Consider the following 19,242-nt stretch of genomic DNA (forward strand, 5'->3'; position numbering starts at 1 on the left):
GTGATTTTAGTTTGCTTGACTAATTTATTGATGACCTAATACCCCTATTTCTTTCCACTAGGAATTTAAGGCAGACTACAAGAAAATCATATACAACAAAGTTATTTCAGAAATTAAAAACAGAAAATCAGAACTGGGGAAAAGAACAAAAACAAGAGCACTGTAAGAATTTAATTAGATATAAACATAATTTATGCATAACAATCTAGGTTCTGGGTCATTATTTTTCACTGCAATTTCAAAATAAAACATGTTTATCAGTGAGATTTTAGGGATTACTTTGCCTGAAGCTTACGAACAAATGAGATGACAAATACAAGGGCCTTGCTAATCCCAAAGAATTTCTATAAAACTGATTATTACAATCTACTGTTATTTGTTAAAAAGATAGATACCAAATGAAAGTTAAAAAGATAGATACCAAATGATCAAGACAGAAATTAAGTGCTGGTAAGAATAATCCCAAAATATTAGCAGCTCTCCCTTAAAAAGATTAAATTGGTTATACCAGAAGATAAAATAGGATTAATATGAAGAACTAACAGACTAAGTCTCTGTATGCTTACATGTTCTCCTGGTCTGTGGTACCAATGCCAGTAAGCTATCTTCGGATATAGGTAGGTGGATAAGTGGGCTCATGTCAGGGATTACAGGTTCTGAATGAAATGAACAGTACTGAAAGAAGGCCCTCCACATAGCAGGCCTCAGGCTTTATGTGGTAATTGGTTGATACAGCAAAAATGATTTGGGGCACTGTGCTAACATTGAGGTCTATTTCAGAATCACAGATTCGAATATCGGTCAAGTGACGGATCAGTTCTAGTGTTTATAATATTGGATCTTCCTGTGTGCAGTATCCTACACTTTCTCTTTTCTCTGTATCAGAAACCTGAGATCTAACTGTGGCCCGTATATTAAATTTTTCAAGAAACTGGAAAAATTGACACAAGGACAATGATGGTAGACATATTCAAAACTCTTCTCTGGGGAAGCATTTCTCTTCAACTCCATATAGTCTTCACTAGGCTGTCAATTATAATACCATGCCCTACCCCCAACCCCCTCATAGATACGGGTACTGGCTCAGGCTGGCCAATCACAGCCTGTCCTAATATGTGACCTCTTTGGCTTCAGTGATATTTAGATGCTAGGGCAGAGAGAAGGCTGTTTCTCTCGGATTATGCTGAATAGAAGTTGCTGCGACTGCCTGTAGATACCCTGCCTGTTTGTGTGAAAAAGCCCTTTCTGCGAGAAAGAAAGAATGAGGCCAACAGGCAAAGAAAAGTAGAAAGAGAGACGGAAGGAGTTTGGATGACAGAATTTGAGTCCCAGGATCTGTTGATACCAGAAGTAGATCTACATCTGGGTTTTTCAGTTTACATGAATCAATACTTTTCTTTTTCTTTTTTGGTAAGAAGCTTGAATTGGGGTTATGTAACTTAAAATGAAGAGTCTGTACTAGTACAGTAACTGAAAAGAGTAGATTGTATTCAGCTTCTTTTTCAGTGCTATAAAACATGAGCTTGATATTCATGTATTCATGTTTGAATTCATGTCTACATATTTGAATATGTAAAATTACTATACAGTAAATTATAATAGTGGCATTTTAAAATGCTAATATGTGTTTAAGGGCAAGAAGTTTCTAGATTATCCATGTAACTGCTATAGATGACTAAAAGTGGTAGGCAATCCAACGTTATTCATATTCAGTTTTCTAATACCTCATAATAATTATAGAAGGAGAGATAGTGGGAGAGAGGGAGTTTATTCTCCTGATTATGTTTTACTTGGCATAATTAAAAGTAGTTTGCATTTGCTGAGAAGATACTAGTTTCGTAGTGGGAAAAAGTGGCATAGAAAATATACTGGGAAGGCCGGGCGCGGTGGCTCAAGCCTGTAATCCCAGCACTTTGGGAGGCCGAGACGGGCGGATCACGAGGTCAGGAGATCGAGACCATCCTGGCTAACACGGTGAAACCCCGTCTCTACTAAAAAAATACAAAAAACTAGCCGGGCGAGGTGGCGGCGCCTGTAGTCCCAGCTACTCGGGAGGCTGAGGCAGGAGAATGGCGTAAACCCGGGAGGCGGAGCTTGCAGTGAGCTGAGATCCGGCCACTGCACTCCAGCCTGGGCGACAGAGCGAGACTCCGTCTCAAAAAAAAAAGAAAAAGAAAAAGAAAATGAAAATATACTGGGAAACAAGGAGAAGCTAGTCTAAGATGATGGTTCATTGTGGATAATTTCCCAAATAAACAACGTATTCATAAACAACTGAAAACTAGCTATAGCTATCTCTCTCGGGTAAGAGAGCAGAAGCACTGGACAATAACAGGGTTAGTACATGCTTTCCAGAAGACAATGTGAAAATTCATTCTGGAAAAGCATTTACTAACCCTTTTAAACTATAATATTTAAACTATAACATGTAAAACATTTTAAGAGCTGGCTGGAAAACAACTCATCCGGCATTATGATTCGAGTGAGCTATATTCTACCTCAAGTTGAGTTACGAATAACTCAAAAAACCCTCAGTGTTCTTAGAATAATTATTTAACTTCCATTTTCTAAATATTCTTATTAAATTCCAACATATTTAACTTTTAGGAACCTTAAGCTATGAGGGTATATACCTTCTGGCTCTCCTCTGTAGATGGTAAGGGTCTGAAAAGGCAATTGCCCAGTGGAATGCACTAAACATGAGCCCACTGCCTTGAGCAGACCTCTCAGAATTATTCACCTAACATGTTTCATTATACATATTTTGGGAATTATCAGAAGTAAGAGACATTCTTAAGAAATAGATCTATCAGTGCTGGGTTCTAATAGATTTTTGGCCTATCTGCAAAAAAATTCACCTGCTGAAACAATTTATGCTAAAAAGTGTCACTTGTATTTAAAAACAAAGTATGGTGTCAGGACTCATGTGTTTATTCATAGCCACTGACACCAGTGAGTCTGCATGACTTGGGGGAAAAATGAATCTTTTTAGAATTCTGCAGTTTTATAGGGACTCATTTTAGAAACTGGACTCTCATTTTAGAAAGTTTTATAAGGATCAATATATACATTAAGGCATTTCAGTATTCACAGATGGAAGCAACACCGGACTTAATAATAACTAAAGATATATATACAGTTTCCTCATTTCACAAAAAAAGTATAATTAAGAACTGCATTGTTCTTTATGCCTAAATGGTTTTCAATAATTCTTACAAAGGTGGTTGGTTTTTTTTGCTGCTGTTCTCAGAATGACTCTGACCAGGAGTATACCAATCATTTCAATTTCATATGAGAATAAAATGCAGAAGAATTAATTATTTATCTTAAGTCAATTGTTTGATTTAAACATTTATTGATATCTATTTTATCTCCAGTATCATGCTAGGCATTCTCTCGTATAATGAGCTGTGAACAGAAACAGTTTAACCGTATTCCATGGCAGTCAACAGAGTTTCTAATCAGATACATGTTTTTGCAAACAAAGGCAAGTAGGCTTTTACTTAAGAGATTGTCTTGTGTCTGGTGGTTTCTTCAACTTCCACTTTTTAGTGGTTTATTTATGAGATTATAATAAACTTAAAGAAACTGATTAACAGTTTTTTTTTTTTTTTTTTAAATCAAAAGTCTAATGAAGACAATTGACTCTTGATAAGAACAGGCCAGTGGATCTGCTAAGCCATTAATAACTCTGGATTTGCTGATCCATGGTGCCAATGCAAATCATCAAGAAGGTTTACACCAGTACTAAATGACATTAGTTCCTGGAAGAAAGGCCTTTAGAACCTTAGAACTTAGTATTATGACCTAGGCTATTTGACATAAGTCGATATAAAAACCAGTCACAGGAAGAATGATTTTTTTTTGTCTTGAATGACAAAAACGTCATTAACAAAAGTACTACAATTAAATAAATTATCTATTGTGCTGTTCAATGTCTTTTTGAAAGACTGATATATTAATATTTAATGTTAAAAAATATTTCTTCTCATGCATTTTGGAAGCCTCAAGTAATTATATACTGAGAACTATATAACTTTTTGTCTATGAGTGTATTTTTACCACTACATTTAACTCTTAATTTCAGTAACAAATTACAGTCCAGATTTTCAGTCAAAATAAACTCCCTTCACTTTTCCTCCCCTTCCTGACTTTTGGTCATCTCTCTCTTGCTCTCTCTCTCTCTCCTCACCCCCCTCCACTCCTAGTTATCCTTTATGTTGTTCCCTGTTCTTAAGAATGTTTCCATATATTTCCACTGAGTTCTTTGCTCCTTTCTTTGTGTTGTTCCTCTGCCCATTCCTCTCACACTGTTCGCTTGGTGATGTAATCCTTGATTTTCTCAATTCTTTCCTCTCTCAAGCTTATGTGCTTCTTGTCTAATTCTGAATCTTTAGTGCCTAGCCCTTAACAGGTGCTAATTAGAAATTTGGTCACTGAGGATAAAGTATAGAGGTACAATGTTACTGCTTACACGAATATGAAGATGCGGGGCCTGGAGGAAAAGCAGGAGTTGGTTTGGGACCACAGCAAGGATGTCTTGGAAATGGCCAAAAATTGCTATGGTAAATATTACCATTTTGCTTGTCATGTCCTGGGGTATTACATATGGTCTACATAATCCATATTTCACATAATATATTTAAAATATGTATACTGATATGTGTATGCACATTTTTAGGAGAACAACATAAATGAGATATCAAATAATTGCCTATAGTTTTAAAAGTTAATATTTGCAGGAAAATTAGCAATATAAAATATGTCTAGTTAGATAATGTAATAAAATGAATATGCATATCTGTAATTAGGATAGGTAGTTTTATGGTGAGTCTTAGAATGCACATGAGAGTAAACATGCTAAAGATTTATGAGATGTTCCACTGAATACATGGAATTGTTATTGTCCTCATTAAAACAATAATTAAAAAATCTATACTTACATCTTAGTAGAAAGTGGTATTTCATTTATATATGGTTTTATTTCAACTGTAGTATCACTGGATCAACTGTGAGAAAATATTTAAATCTCACAAATTCAAGCACCTTCTGTTTCTTAAATGTTCACATGGTGTATATATGTGCACAGAGAATGTTCACCAAATAAATTGTTTACTGACTAATGCAAGAAACTCAGTTTAAAAATAAAAATGATACAATTTTTTATGGAGCATGCCATTTCTGGAAACTCAAATAAAAAGGATAAAGATGCTTTCACTTCTCATTTAAAAGTGTTACATTTTTGTTAGTATTTTACTTGAAATTTCTTGGCCCAGAAGACAAAAATTTATGGCTGCAGATTAACTACTTTAATGATGTGACACAGAAGCAGCAAAACGTTCTTTTTTCCCTATGGTGTTGCGGTGATTGGCTTTTCAGGGGAGTAAAGAATAACACACTAAATTCCTGTATGGGGAGGTTTTTTTTTTTTTTTCCCCATCTCTTCTCTTTGGTCAAAGGTAATACATATTTAGCAAGCAGACTGGTGCCAAAAAATAATGTTTGAAATGAGGTGATCATTTACAATATCTGTATTATTTAATGGTTGATTATTACAGAAATATTTACAGTTAATAAATGTAAAAAACTTAGTGTCTTCTTGGATTTAGCAATATTATTAAAACTGTTTATGAAAACAGTCACTGTCTAAACTTGTTCTCTTCTGTTTTTAGTTCTGCTTTTCATAAACACAATGACAACAAATTAAAGGCAAGTCAACTGACTGTTCTGTACATTAGCTTGATAAACTTAGTGGCTGACAATTCTTAGTGAAAAGTGACACAGCTTTCTCAATAAGTTCACATATCCATTTTTCTGGGGAAATTTAAGAATCATATCTCTATCAAAATATCAAAATTTTCTTCCTAATATAAGTGAGACTGATGAGAGTTCAATTGTCCTGCTCCGAAAATACAGATAAATAAGAAGTTACTGTAATTCTTCAGCCCAGAAGGTTATTGATTGGGAGGGAAGAAATCTTATTTTTGGTAAAATTTTCCTGAGAAGATAACCCTAGAATGGTGGTATTATTTGAATGCAGATCTGGGACTCTTTGACTCTGTGGCTAATACTCTTTCCTTTCCATCATACCACCTTATTTAACTCCTTTGTAGGAAACAAAGTCTCTCTGCCTTTCTAAACCTATCCCTGATCACCTATTTTTTCTCTACAGTAGGGGTAGTAGCTGTTATTGGGTGAATTGTGTCCGCCACCAAATTTATGTGTGGGAGTCCCAAGCTCTAGTATCTTAGAATGTGACTGTATTTGGAGACGGATCTTTACTGAGGTAATTAGGTTAAAATGAGGTCATTAGGATAGGTCCTAATCTAATATCACTTACAAAAAGAGGAAATAGAGACACACACATATACAGAAGGAAGACAATATAAAGATACGGGGAGAATACAGCCATCTACAAGCCAAGGAAAAAAGCCTGGGCCAGATCCTTCCCTGAAAACTCTCACAAGGAACCAACCCTGCCCACAACCTCATCTCAGAGTTTTAGCCTCCAGAACTGCGTGAAAATAAATTTCTGTTGTTCAAGCCACCCAATCTGTGGTAGTTTGTTTGGCAGTCCTAGAAAACGAATAGCGTGGCATACTGAAACAAATTCTCTTTCAATTAAAAAGGTATATGTTAAGATTTTCCACTACTCAATCAATAATACTCAAAGTTTTAAAGCAGATTTAGGAACATTATCATCCATTCTAAAATAATGAATCAACGCAATGCATCTTATACACTGCCCTGGCCACACGACCTAGACCTAGAAGATGGTCTACATTATATATGCTGAAAGGAAAAGGAGGACTACTTGTTAAGCAATACAGTTATTCATTTGAAGAAGAAATGACATTCAGGCTATACAGTTTTAAAAAAGAATATTGATTTTTAGATGTAGTGAAATCTCAGGAAGGCCCCAACGTTTCCTTTTCCAACCACAGTCTTTGGCAATAGAAGAGGTGACAGCAGCAAGTGAAGCTAGTTTGTATTTTGTCATTTTGTTGGAAGCTGCAGGAAGAAAACCTAAGTCCAAGGTTCAAGACCAAAGTAGCTAATTCTGCCTAGTAGCTGTGCTCCTAGCTGGAAAGTGAGGTGACGCAGTTGCAGCTTGACAGACTTAGGTGCTGAACTGTTTTCTAGAGGTAGCCCCTTCGATAAACTATGTAGCCTCTCCCAAAGCTTCCTGTCATGTTTCTCTTCACTGGTGTAGCTATGATAATGCTAATGACTTGTTTTAAGGATTTCACTGGATATTGGGGTGGATTCAGTTCATGACAGTTCATCTTTCAACTGGCTGGGGATGTAATCACAGGAACTGACCTTGCCTTCCAACTCAGAAATCCATAGAGCTCATTTATATTCATTTGGTTTCTTCAAAAATGACAAGCAAAGAAGATTCTACTGTGTTAAAATCAGGATTTTGATATTTTCAAATGCTTTTTAAAATTGAAAAGTAAACATTCAGAAACATGAAAATGATTTGGGTTACATTATATTCTAAATATGAGTTAACTACAGAGGTATATAAACACACTAATTGTAATTGTAAATTACCATGTTGTGCAGAAAAACAGACATATGGCAGGTGTCTTCACTCACTGTGCTACGCTGGAGCTCTTTAACATTAATGGGCCTCTGATTTTAAAAAAAACCAAACCTTAATTTTTAGCAATGTTTTTCTAATGTATATGGCTCCGTATTCCTCCATTTAGATAATTGCCTTTCTTTTACAGAAACTAAAAATGTGACTAAAAATGAATAGGTCAGATTTACCCTTTTAAATATTGCTTTGTAAGGAGAAAATACTATTTTAGAAACAAAGAAGACTAGGAGAATGTGTATCTTTTGGAACTCTAGATCTCCTAAAGCCTTCCTTTAAAAAATATTTCTTGGATGTTTAAAATTGTATAACAAATACATACAGCAAAAATTCTAAAAAAAAGTCACGAACAATACCAATACCTGTATATACATTTAGATTTTTTTCTCTATGTAATATATATTTTAAAAATGGTATGAAGTTTAATAAGTTGTTTTGCTTCATTCAACAATTTACTCTGAACTTTCTATCAAAACTGTGGTTCTGTAATACAATTTTAACTGTCTATCATGTTTAATTTTATTTACTTAACCCGTTGTTAAACATTTAGGTTGTTTCAAATTTTTTGCTGTTAAGCTTTTTAAAAAATTTCTGTATGACCACTCTTTTTGCTAAATCCTTACACACACACACACACACACACACACACACACACACACACACACAATTATTTTCTTTTCTTTCCTTTATTTTTTTGAGACGGAGTCTTGCTCTGTTGCCGGACTGGGGTCCAGGGGCATCTGATCTTGGCTCACTGCAACCTCTGCCTCCTGGGTTCATGCCATTCTCCTGTTTCAGCCTCCTGAGTAGCTGGGACTACAGGCGTGCATCACCACACCCAGTTAATTTTTGTACTTTTAGTAGAGACGGGTGTTTACCATGTTGATCAGAATGGTCTCGATCTCTTGACCTTGTGATCCGCCCGCCTCAGCCTCCCAAAGTGCTGGGATTATAGGCATGAGCCACTGCGCCTGGCCACACACAATTATTTTCTTATAAAAATTATTAAAAGTTGAAATGATGGGCAAATGGAAATGCACATTTTAAAAGCTTTCCATATGAATTACCTAACAACCTTTCATGAAAGTTGTACCAATTCACTTTCCAATAAATAAATATTTGTTTCTGTTATTTTGCCCATCACCGCCACCACCATCACACTGTTAAATAATTGGCCACCTAAATCTTTACCTTCAAAATTTCCTTAACTATCTTTCTAAGTTTTATTCTTTCACTTTAGAATCACTCTCTCAAGTACATTTCCACTAGGTTTAATTGCAATGGCTTTGTAGTCTTCACTTTAAAAACACAGTTTGACATAAATAATACCATTTTGCATTGTGAAAAGAATTAATCTTGAATAGATTTTGCCAAGAAAACCAATATTGTTTAGTAGGCAAGACTATTTCTAGAAGAAAGGCATAAACAAAAGTGGCTATTCTGAAAAACAAATCGCCATGAAACAGATTTAGTATAATAAACAAGGATATACAGTATATCTTTTTTTTTTTTAAAAAAGAAATTATTGAAACAGATGCTAATTCCAGAAAAGGATCATGCTTTGAAATAAGGACAGATATCCAAACACCTCATGATTTCTTAGTGAATAAGAAAACTTCTAGGAAAAAGAGAAATTGTTCATTATGATAAGATTTTAATTAAAGTGCCAAGGATTGATAAAAGTGTAAGAACAAGAAAGGCAATTATCAATACGTTATTTAGTCTAAACTTAAAAGACTAATGTAAAATGCAACTTAGGGCCTTCATATGACACTGAGTTGGAGATATCTAGAACATATAGATTCAAAGAAAACCAGAAATTACCTATTAGATAAGTACTGTCAAAGGAAATCACTTGAAAAGGTGGCAAAAGGGAAGGTGCTTCTTAAATTCTGTAACTGTAGATCCAAAGATGAGTCATGCTCCCCTTTGAATATGTGATAAAGGCTATCAACCATCTTTAAAGAAAATGCACATTTGTACAAAAAACACTATTCTGTTTATACTCTAAAGGGGCTCAGCATCTTAGATTAAAAATACTTGCCATGTCTATGGGAAATACAAGATAACCAAAATGTTTGATAAAGAGACATTTTCAGAATGACAGTGAAGATCTATTGGAGTCAGGAGTTAAAATTTATTTTTTAAATTGAGGCAGGAGAAAATCTGGGCAAATATGAAGACTTTGGACTGTTGTTTGACATCTGCCTTTACTAACTATGCCACTGATATTATTACTAAAGGTATCAATGGCATCTTAGTTATTGAAATGATATGGCTTAGTAGATTTCTTTTTCTTTTTTTTTTCTGAGACAGAGTCTCACTTTGTTGCCCAGGCTGCGATTCTCCTGCCTCAGCCTCCTGAGTAGCTGGGATTAAGGTGCACACCACCATGCCTGGCTAATTTTTGTATTTTTAGTAGAGACGGGGTTTCACCATGTCAGCCAGGCTGGTCTCGAACTCTTGACCTCAAGTGATTTGTCTACCTTGGCCTCCCAAAGTGCTGGAATTACAGGCATGAGCCACCGCACCTGGCCAATGTATCTTGGTTGATTTCTTACATTACTTGATATCTGTAACATTTAACATTGTTAACTACTTAACAACACATTCTTGGTTTTCTCCCAACTCTAAGGGTGGTTATTCTTCTGTTTAAGGGATCTTATGATTAAAGTTTCTACATATCATCTTAAATCTCTGAAAAATCTGAAATCACTTCAGTATAAAGGTTTTCTTAAGGTCCAGTCTTTTCCCTTTTCACAGCAAGCCAAGAGAACTAGTGATGGAAAATCTTTTAAATTATGTGAAGCTGATTAGTGACACATAGAAGCTTTGCCTAAGCAGAGGTGGGGCAGCTGTGTCAATGATGCAGCTATGCGGGGGCTGAGATGGACTCTAGGAGCTGTTCCCTGAGACTTGAGAGCTCATCACAATTTCTCCACATCTGTAGATGCTGCAGAGGAACCGAAGGAGCAGCTGAGGTCAGCGCCTCTTCACAGCTCTTATGTTCACAACACAATCAGAGTTGTTTATTCTGGCATTCAACACTGTCTGACTCTGCTGAAACATCTCCTTTCCAAGGCTTTCCAGAAGGGCTGTCTAGGAAAAGGATGAAATGGAGTTGGTGCCGTGTGACTTTTAGTGGGATAATCCAATAGTAAGTGATTAGTCACCTATTGAATCTAAAGATAAGCAATTAGGATTTGGCTCTATTTTCACTAACTTACATGGATCCTCAGTGCTCTACCTTTAGATACTGACAAGAAGAAAAAGCACACATTTGTGAAGCTGGGTCCCTGTAGCTTGTGTGGAGGAAATGGTCTCACTGGGATGTTGTAAGCTGGGATCAGAGACTCAGGCACTAATTCATATTCTTCTGCTTGATGATGTTGTGGATTCACTGTCACTGAGTTTGGTCCAAGAACCAGAAGAAGCTTAACATCTCCAAACATTCTCTTAAATGGAAGCATTAAGAGCAGACATTAAGTTGTTCTTGAGCATTGATGTAGCCCTAAGGATAAAAAAGCTATAGTGTGGAATTCATTTCCACACTTTTTATCCAGTGCTGTATTTTGGGCATTGTCATAAAGGACGCTGGACCATGGGAAGCTGTGCTGATATATATGGTTCATTTACACATGCTTTGTGGCCATCATATTTCCAACGTGATTCTATATTCTTGAGTAAATAAACTGACAACTCAAGCTAATCTTATACAAGTGTGTATGTGTAACCTTGATACATCTCCATTGTCCACCTGAAACAATACAGCTTATAGGTATGTTCTGAAAATTAAAGTTGTTACAATTTGTTTATAATTATGTAATCTTTTTAAAGAGTTAGAATAATGTAAGTGCAGCATTAATATTTACTTGACTTTTTGTTTTTAAAGTACTTCACCAAAAGTTCATTCCTGAAAGCTGAGCTACATCTGGGCTGTTTCATGTTGTGGACTATGGAAGATCTGGTTTAAAACTTATTTTCATCACCCTGGGTAAGTCATTTATTCTTACAAAGATGTCATGAGAATGAGATCCCTCAAAACAGAAAAATAACCACTCTTACAGTAGGAGAAAAAAATGCTTAGGTATCTTAGGTGTGGGTGCAATGGTGATGGTAGTACTGGGGAAGGAAGTAGTGGTACTGGTAGTTAGCATAATCTTATGAAATAGTCATAGGATTTCATATATCCCTGAAGCATTTTTCATTTATCCCAGAGAAACGGTCAAAAACCCATACCCTTGCATATAAAACATTCAATAACCTAAGAAAAAAGAAACTTCCTCAACATGATAAAGACTACATATGAAAAAGCCAGAGCTAACGTCATACTCAATGGTGAAAAGACTGAAAGTTTTTCTCCTAAGAACAAAAACAAGAAAAGGATGTACCCTTCTGCTACTTTTATACAACACAGTACTACATATTCTTGCCACAGCAAGTGGGTAAGAAAAAGAAAGAGTATCTAAATCGGAAAGGAAGAAGCAAAACTATCTTTATTCACAGATGACACTATTTACATGTAGAAAACCCTAAAGAATACACCAAAAAACTAGTTAGAACTAAATCTACAAAGTTGCAGGATACAAAATCAACACAGGAAACTCGGTTGTATTTCTATCCATTAGCGATGAACAATTTGAAAAGAAAATGAAGGAAACTATTCCATTTACAGTAGTATCCAAAAGAATAAAATACCTACAAATAACTTTAAGGAAGTGAAAGGCTTGTACACTGAAAACTAAAACATTGCTCAAAGAAATTAAAGAAGACATAAGTGGAAAGACAGCCTGTGTTCATGGATTGTAAGACTTAAAATTGTTAACATGACAACACTCCCTAAAGCAATATGAGGGTTCAATGCACTCTGTAATAAAATCTCAATGGTGTTTTGGGCAGAAATGGAAAAACTGATCCTACAATTCCTATGAAATTTCAAGTGACCCACAATGGTATGTGTGTGCATACATATATATATATATATATATATGGAAAAAAGGAACTTTTTTGACTGAAACAGTACAGTCAAAAGAGTGAAAGGACAACCCACAGAATGGGAGAAAATATTTGCAAACCATCTATCTGATAAGGGCTTAATATCCAGACTCTATGAAGAAAAGAAACAATCCAATTTTAAAAATAGGCAAAGGACTCAAATAGACGTTTCTTCAAAGAAGATACAAAATAGATAATAAGCATATGAAAAGATGCTCAACATCATTAGTCATTAGGGAAATACAAATCAAAATCACAATGAGATACCACTTAACAGCTACCAAGATGGCTATAATTAAAAAAAAAAAACAACAAGTGTTGCCAGGGATATGGAAAAACTAGAACTCTTGTAGATTGCTGGTGGGAATGTAAAATGGTGCCTTCACTATGGAAAACAGTTTGGTAGTTTCCCAAAAAGTTAAGCACAGACTTACCGTATGACTCAGAAATTCCACTCCTATGTATACATTCAAGAGAACTAAAACAACAGGTAAACAAATAGATTATTATATGTAAATGTTCATAGCAGTATTATTCACAATAGCCCATTGGCTATTAATGAAAATAATCTAAGTACCCATCATCAAAGGAATGGATAGACAAAATGTGGTATATCCATACAATGGAATATTATTCAGTCATAAAAAAGGAATGAAGTTCTGATACACACTACAACATAGATGAACCTTGAAAACGTGCTAAGTGAAATAAGCCAGATACAAAAGGTCAAATGTCTTATGGTTCCATGAATACGAACTGCTTGGAACCGGCAAATTCACAGAAATATAAAGTAGATTAACGGTTACTGGGGGAGGGAGGAAGGGAACGGAGTTATTGCTCAATGAGAAGAGTTTATGTTTGGAGTGATGGAAAAATGTTGGAAATGGATAGTGGTGATGGTTGCCTAACATTGTGAATGTAATTAATGTCACTGAATTTACACGTTTACAATGGCAAATTTTATATTTTATCACAAATAGGGAAAGGTAAAGTTTCTACAGCCTCATGAAGAAGATCTCTTGACCTCGTGATCCACCCGCCTTGGTCTCCCAAAGTGCTGGGATTACAGGCATGAGCCACCGTGCCCAGCCCAGAGTTAAGTCTCTCATTGGGCCCCTGATTTACACTCCTGGGCCCACAAAAATTATTTTCTATACAGTCACTAGAAAAAAAAAAAAAAGAAATTAAGTACTCATCTAAAAACTATTTAAAAAAGAACAATGAAAGAAACCAGAAGAAACTAGGAAAAAATTAATAAGAATGAAGTGAAAATTAATTAACTAGGGAATAAAAATAGTAGTTAAGTAGAATAAGTCAAAAAGCTTATACTTTGAAAATACCTATAGATAAAACCTTTGTAAGACTGATTACAAAAAAAGCAAAAATTGACAAGATTAGTATCCAGAAATAAGACATAAACTCTGATATAATACATACTGATAGAATTCCAGGACAATAAATAGAGCATGCAGGTGTGTGACAGCAGATCTGAAAACACAGAGGGATGAATGATTTCCATTTGGTATATGGTGACCAAAATTGACCAAAGTAGACGTGAAAAACTGAAAGGACCAATTTCAGAGAGGAAATTACAAGAGTGGTTTGATGTATAATGGCAAAAACCAACAGGGAAGTTTGGATAAACTATTACAAATATCCTCTCAAAACTATATAAGAGATAAAAAGAAAGTAAGGGAAATTCCCAGGGACTGGAGGAGTAAGCTACAGCTGGGACTGAAGCTCTGGCTGTCCAGCTTGCCAACCTCAGTAATGAAGGAGTTTAAAATACAGTGACTGTGGCAGGACAGGACATAATCCCACGAGACTGCATAAAGTGGGGAGATGAACTGAGACCCTGACATGAAGCTGGGGCACCGGAAATGAAAAGGTAAATTAGAAAAAAAAAAAAAGGAATCTTCCAAGAAAGCTCAGGTGTTTCAGCAAAGGCTCTAGGTGTGCTCTGTGTGTTTCTTCCCTATCACATGCTCAAGTCATCCCCTCAAGATAACTATTATCCTGGATTTTGTATTTGTGTTTACACAGAGTTCGGCTTGATTTTAAGTAAAAAATTGTATACTAAGGGAGTCTTCTGTGACTTGAGTTTTTCACTTAGTATTGTGTTTATACAAAAATTTAAACCCTATGTTTACTGATAACCACAAGGAATAACAGACACAATATTTAATTTTAAAAAGGAACAAAATATCGAAACCATCTATATACTGTAATGTACCTTGAAATCAATGCTAGGGAAAAACAAAGGGAAAACACAAAACTGCAATAAACTTCATCTTCTCTCCCAGGTTTTTCTTGAACAATTCCAACCCCCATTCCCTACTATGTATCCTTAACTTCGTTAGACAGTGAATGAGAAATTAATGCTAAAAGCCCTCAAATGAACCCCAGGGACATTTCCTGGGTTTTCCCTTCTCCCCTCTCCAACCGTGCCGCGAAGGGCAAGTCCCTCAGCCCTAAAGTCTGAGAAGGCCCACAGCGGTGGCTGCGGCAGAGGAGTGGGCTACTCCTGCAGAGTAGAGAGGTGTATAGTGGGGGATATCCATTGGGACCCCCAGTCCCAGGTGAAAGCACACTGGTGCCCCTGGGCAAGGAGGCCCGGCTGTCCCCACAACCTCCCGTGGGGAAGCATCATTGGTTGATCGACTGCCCATCTTGCTGCGGTTATAGAACCAAACTCGAACCACATCCTTCTGCAGCTGGAGGCACCCAGCAATGTGGCTGATTTGTTGGGGCGTGGGCTTAGGGCACCGCTGAAAGAATTTCTCTAGGCTGTTTCCGATTCGTCGCTCCCTGCTTGCCCGTCTCCACTTCCGAGACTGTTGCAAGATCATCTCCATTTTGCATAAGCCCAGAAGGTTCTCTGCTTCCACTTCTTCCAGCCACTTTTTCAGCAGTGGTCGCAGCTTCCACATGTTGGCAAGGCTTAGCTGCTGGGCCTCGAAGCGGCAGACGGTCGTCTGGCTAAGCACCTTCCCAAATAGAACTCCCACAGCGATCCCCACATCGGCCTGTGAGTACCCTAGGCTCAACCTCTTCCGCCTCAGCTCCTTGGCCAGCTGCTGCAACTCTTTCAGTATGCCCGAGACGTCCTCTGGCAGCGGCAACTTCGGGATGCTCCGCAGGGCAATGTAGGGCCCAGGGAGGGCGCCTTCGGAGGGGCTTCGCAACCAGTCCCCTGCCTCACCAGCTCCAAGACGGGGCCTGCAGGGTGCTATCCAGCCCCGGAATTCGTGTGGCAGGGGAGCCGGGGAAATCCTCCACACCTCAGGGTCTGGGCAGACCCCTGGCCTGACTGCTGGCCAGACCATCACCCTGCCAGGGGCCGCCTGGGTGCTCAACCAGGTCAGGGTCTCAACCCGCAGGGGCACTGGCCCTCTGGGGCCGCCCCCACCACTGCCTGGAAGGGGGAAGAAGTGGTTTGAGGGCCTGTGTCCGGCCATGGGTGGGATGGCACCCGCAGCAGCTCTGGTAGGAACTGATGGCCCTCGAGGCTTCAGAACAGCCACCGGCCCCCTCAAGCCCCGCCCCCCAGTGGGCGGAGAAGGCGTTACAGGCCAAGGGTGCCTGTGCATAGGAGGGAAATCTCGTAGATCCGTAGGAACTCCTGGGTCCTAGGGTTAAGGGAGTGAGCCCTCGACCCTGACCTTTGCTTCCAACTCCCATAGAGGTACAAAGCTCCCTTTTGGGATTTGCATCTCCAAGCTGTCTGGAGTCCCTTAGTCACTGCCTCCATCCTCTCCCTGAATAGAACCCAGGTATTTTCTTATGGCTCTTCAGAAACTCAGGACCCCTGATCCCCAGGAACTACCTAACTTCTTGTCTTCACAAATAATTATTAAATATCTATATGCCAGATATTGCTGGGACGAACCCTCAATTCATATAACTGCCCCCTCACTACTATCTTTATGGTCACAAGTACTGCCAATAGTTCCTCTTTGCACATCCCCAGTACCTGTGCCCTAAGAAACCTAGGCATCCCTGCTTGAGTTTCTAGTTAACATCAGTTTACTCCCTCAGATTCTACCCCCACCACTCCACCCCCAAACTGCCAGATTCCACTCCCTCACTGGGGCAGAACTTTGTAACTAATTCCATGTTTCTTCCCTCAGCCTTGAAAGTCCTTTTGTTTCCCATTCTAACCCAGCTTCTTGGTCCAGAGTTTCCTCAACCAACAGAGATCTAGGTGTGTGTCTTCTCTTTCCCACTCTAGAGACAGGTCTCTGAACTGGCCTGACCCACTGAGGATGCTCCCTGCAATATCTGACTCACCAACATCAGGCTCCTTTATCCTTGGGCCCTTATCCCACCAGAGACCCAATGATCTTAATTTGTCCCTCCATCATGCCCCTAGCTCAGGCATCCAGTTGTGGGCCCTGTGTGGAGAGACCTAAGGAGGGGGTGGGCGGAGAAAGAGAAGCTCTGACCTCAGTTTCAAAGTTTCCAAAGAGTAAGAGCACAATGACCTTGGCTAGACAATCACAGCCCTTCATTCTTTAAACTAACCATGATGTGATTCTGTCCCCACCCACATCTACTGAAATTGGTCTTCTTGAAGTCATCAGTGATTTTTCAACCGTCAAATCCAATGGCCTTTTAAAAAAATCCTCATCCTGCCGTATCTGGCAATGTTGACTACTCTTCTTGCTCCTTTTCCTTTTAAAATTTACATGAAATGCTGGTAACAGCCAAATCTGTATTTCAGTTCTGACTTCTCTTCTGATTTCCAGTTTTGTATTTTTCACTGCCCCTAGTCAAATTCATTATCAGCACTTCTAAACCTGCCTCCAATCCCGGGACTTTTGAGCTAGTTATCACTAACTCAGTCACCCAAGCTTAAACCTAGGAGCTGTTCTTGACTTTTTCTATTCTCCATAGGGTGTCAAATCTTATATACTGGGTCTCCTAAAACATCTGAAATCTACCATCATCCTTCCTAGCCTCATCTTCTTGGGCCCTTAAATACCTTTTCCTAGATGAAGGCAGAACATTGAGACTAAATTCAACCCAGCACTACAGGTTGTATTGTGTTGTGTTGTGTTGAGATTGCAGATGCGGCCTTGAAGCAATGGTAAAGGGAAAAGAATCAGAAAATTGGCTGCCATCGCTTCAGGCTGTGTACTTAGTTACGTGTCATCTGTATCTCTACTGCAACCCTTGCTAGAATGTGTGCTGGCTATGAGCAGGGTCATTGTCTGTCTTGTTCACTGCTAGATCCTCAGCACCTGGAACTATACCTGGAACACAGAAGGAAGTCAAGAAATATTTATTTAACGTTAAATAAATGAATCTCTGTAGCATTAATGGCAAAAAGACTTCCATATTTGCGTTTAATTAGATTTTAAGATGACAGTCTATAGAAAACAGCTTGCAATATACAAAAGTTCATTTAAGAATAACTTTGCTGGTATCTATTCTCTCGAGGTATACTTACATGCTATTTTTTTTTCAAAATCACGAAGCAATCAGTATATGCCAAACAGAATGAAAGCTGGATCACAAAGAAGGATAAAGAAGAGAAAGCAATATATATGCTAAGGTCCACATATTGAAAACTGCCTATTTTCTTCTTCTTCTTTTGTTTTGTTTTGAGACGGAGTCTTGCTCTGTCACCCAGGCTGGAGTGCAGTGGCGCGATCTTGGCTCACTGCGACCTCTGCCTTACAGGTTCAAGCGATCCCTCTGCCTCAGCCTCCTGAGTAGCTGGGATTATAGGTGCCTGCCACCACGCCCGGCTAATTTTTTGTATTTTTAGTAGAGATTGGGTTTCACCGTATTAGCCAGGATGGTCTTGAGCTCCTGACCTCGTGATCCGCCCACCTTGGCCTCCCGAAGTGCTGGGATTACAGGCATGAGCCATTGTGCCTGGCCAACAGCCCATTTTCACAAGAAGGAAAAAGGTTCATTAGTGGTTTAAAAACAATAGTTGAATGAAAATATTTTTAATGAATTAGAAAACGTGAGTTCAAATAGATGTGAGCAAAGCTTTATTATATTTAAACGGAGTTAAAACAGAGTGGCTACAAACATTTACTAAATTAAAAAGTAACACTGGCCAGGCACGGTGGCTTACACCTGTAATCCCAGCACTTTGGGAGGCCAAGGTGGGTGGATCACAAAGTCAGGAGTTCAAGACCAGCCTGACCAACATGGTGAAACCCCATCTCTACTAAAAATACAAAAATCAGCCGGTCATGGTGGCGTGCACCTGTAATCCCAGCTACTCAGGGGGCTGAGGCAGGAGAATCACTTGAACCCTGTAGGTGGAGGTTGCAGTGTGCTGAGATCGCACCCCTGCACTCCAGCCTGGGTGACAGAGTGAGGCTCGGTCTCAAAAAAAAAAAAAAAAAAAAAGGCTATATATTACCTTGATGGGTTTTAAGATTTACTTGGATGCTCTCACTTAAGGCTTTCTTTGTACTTGGTCAGATCTCATCTACCAATGTGCATATCTCCCGGTTTATACGCATGTGCTGCTAAAAAGAAAAGCCCATGTTCTTGAGGGAAGTCTTGCCATTTCCTTAAAAGTATATTCAACTTCCAATGGAAATGGGGTTAGCAGGGAAAGGAAGCAGGAGCATGTTTGGTTAGAACAGGAATAGAGATCAGAGGAAGGCAGTTGATGG

The 19,242-nt window shown here is 38.3% G+C and overlaps 2 protein-coding genes across 7 annotated transcripts in view; both read right to left on the reverse strand.

The window, feature by feature from the left end:
* FAM172A (family with sequence similarity 172 member A) overlaps positions 1–19,242 on the reverse strand; it is a 484,753-nt gene that overhangs the window by 119,812 nt on the left and 345,699 nt on the right. The window contains exon 10 of one of the 6 annotated variants that reach the window (XM_031666763.1): positions 13,033–13,076. The exons of 4 other annotated variants lie outside the window; for them this stretch is intronic. In XM_031666763.1, the coding sequence (XP_031522623.1) occupies positions 13,033–13,076 (44 nt within the window). Of the gene's footprint in view, positions 1–12,837; positions 13,077–19,242 lie in introns of those variants that run through there. One more of the 6 variants, XM_031666761.1, reaches the window with a different exon arrangement.
* Positions 14,765–18,265, reverse strand: POU5F2 (POU domain class 5, transcription factor 2). The gene has a single exon (XM_003919608.5). The coding sequence runs from the start codon at positions 16,186–16,188 to the stop codon at positions 15,070–15,072; it is 1,119 nt and encodes a 372-aa protein (XP_003919657.4). The 5' UTR covers positions 16,189–18,265; the 3' UTR covers positions 14,765–15,069.

Source organism: Papio anubis, chromosome 5 (assembly GCF_008728515.1).
Source record: "Papio anubis isolate 15944 chromosome 5, Panubis1.0, whole genome shotgun sequence".
Classification (NCBI taxonomy): Eukaryota; Metazoa; Chordata; class Mammalia; order Primates; family Cercopithecidae; genus Papio; species Papio anubis.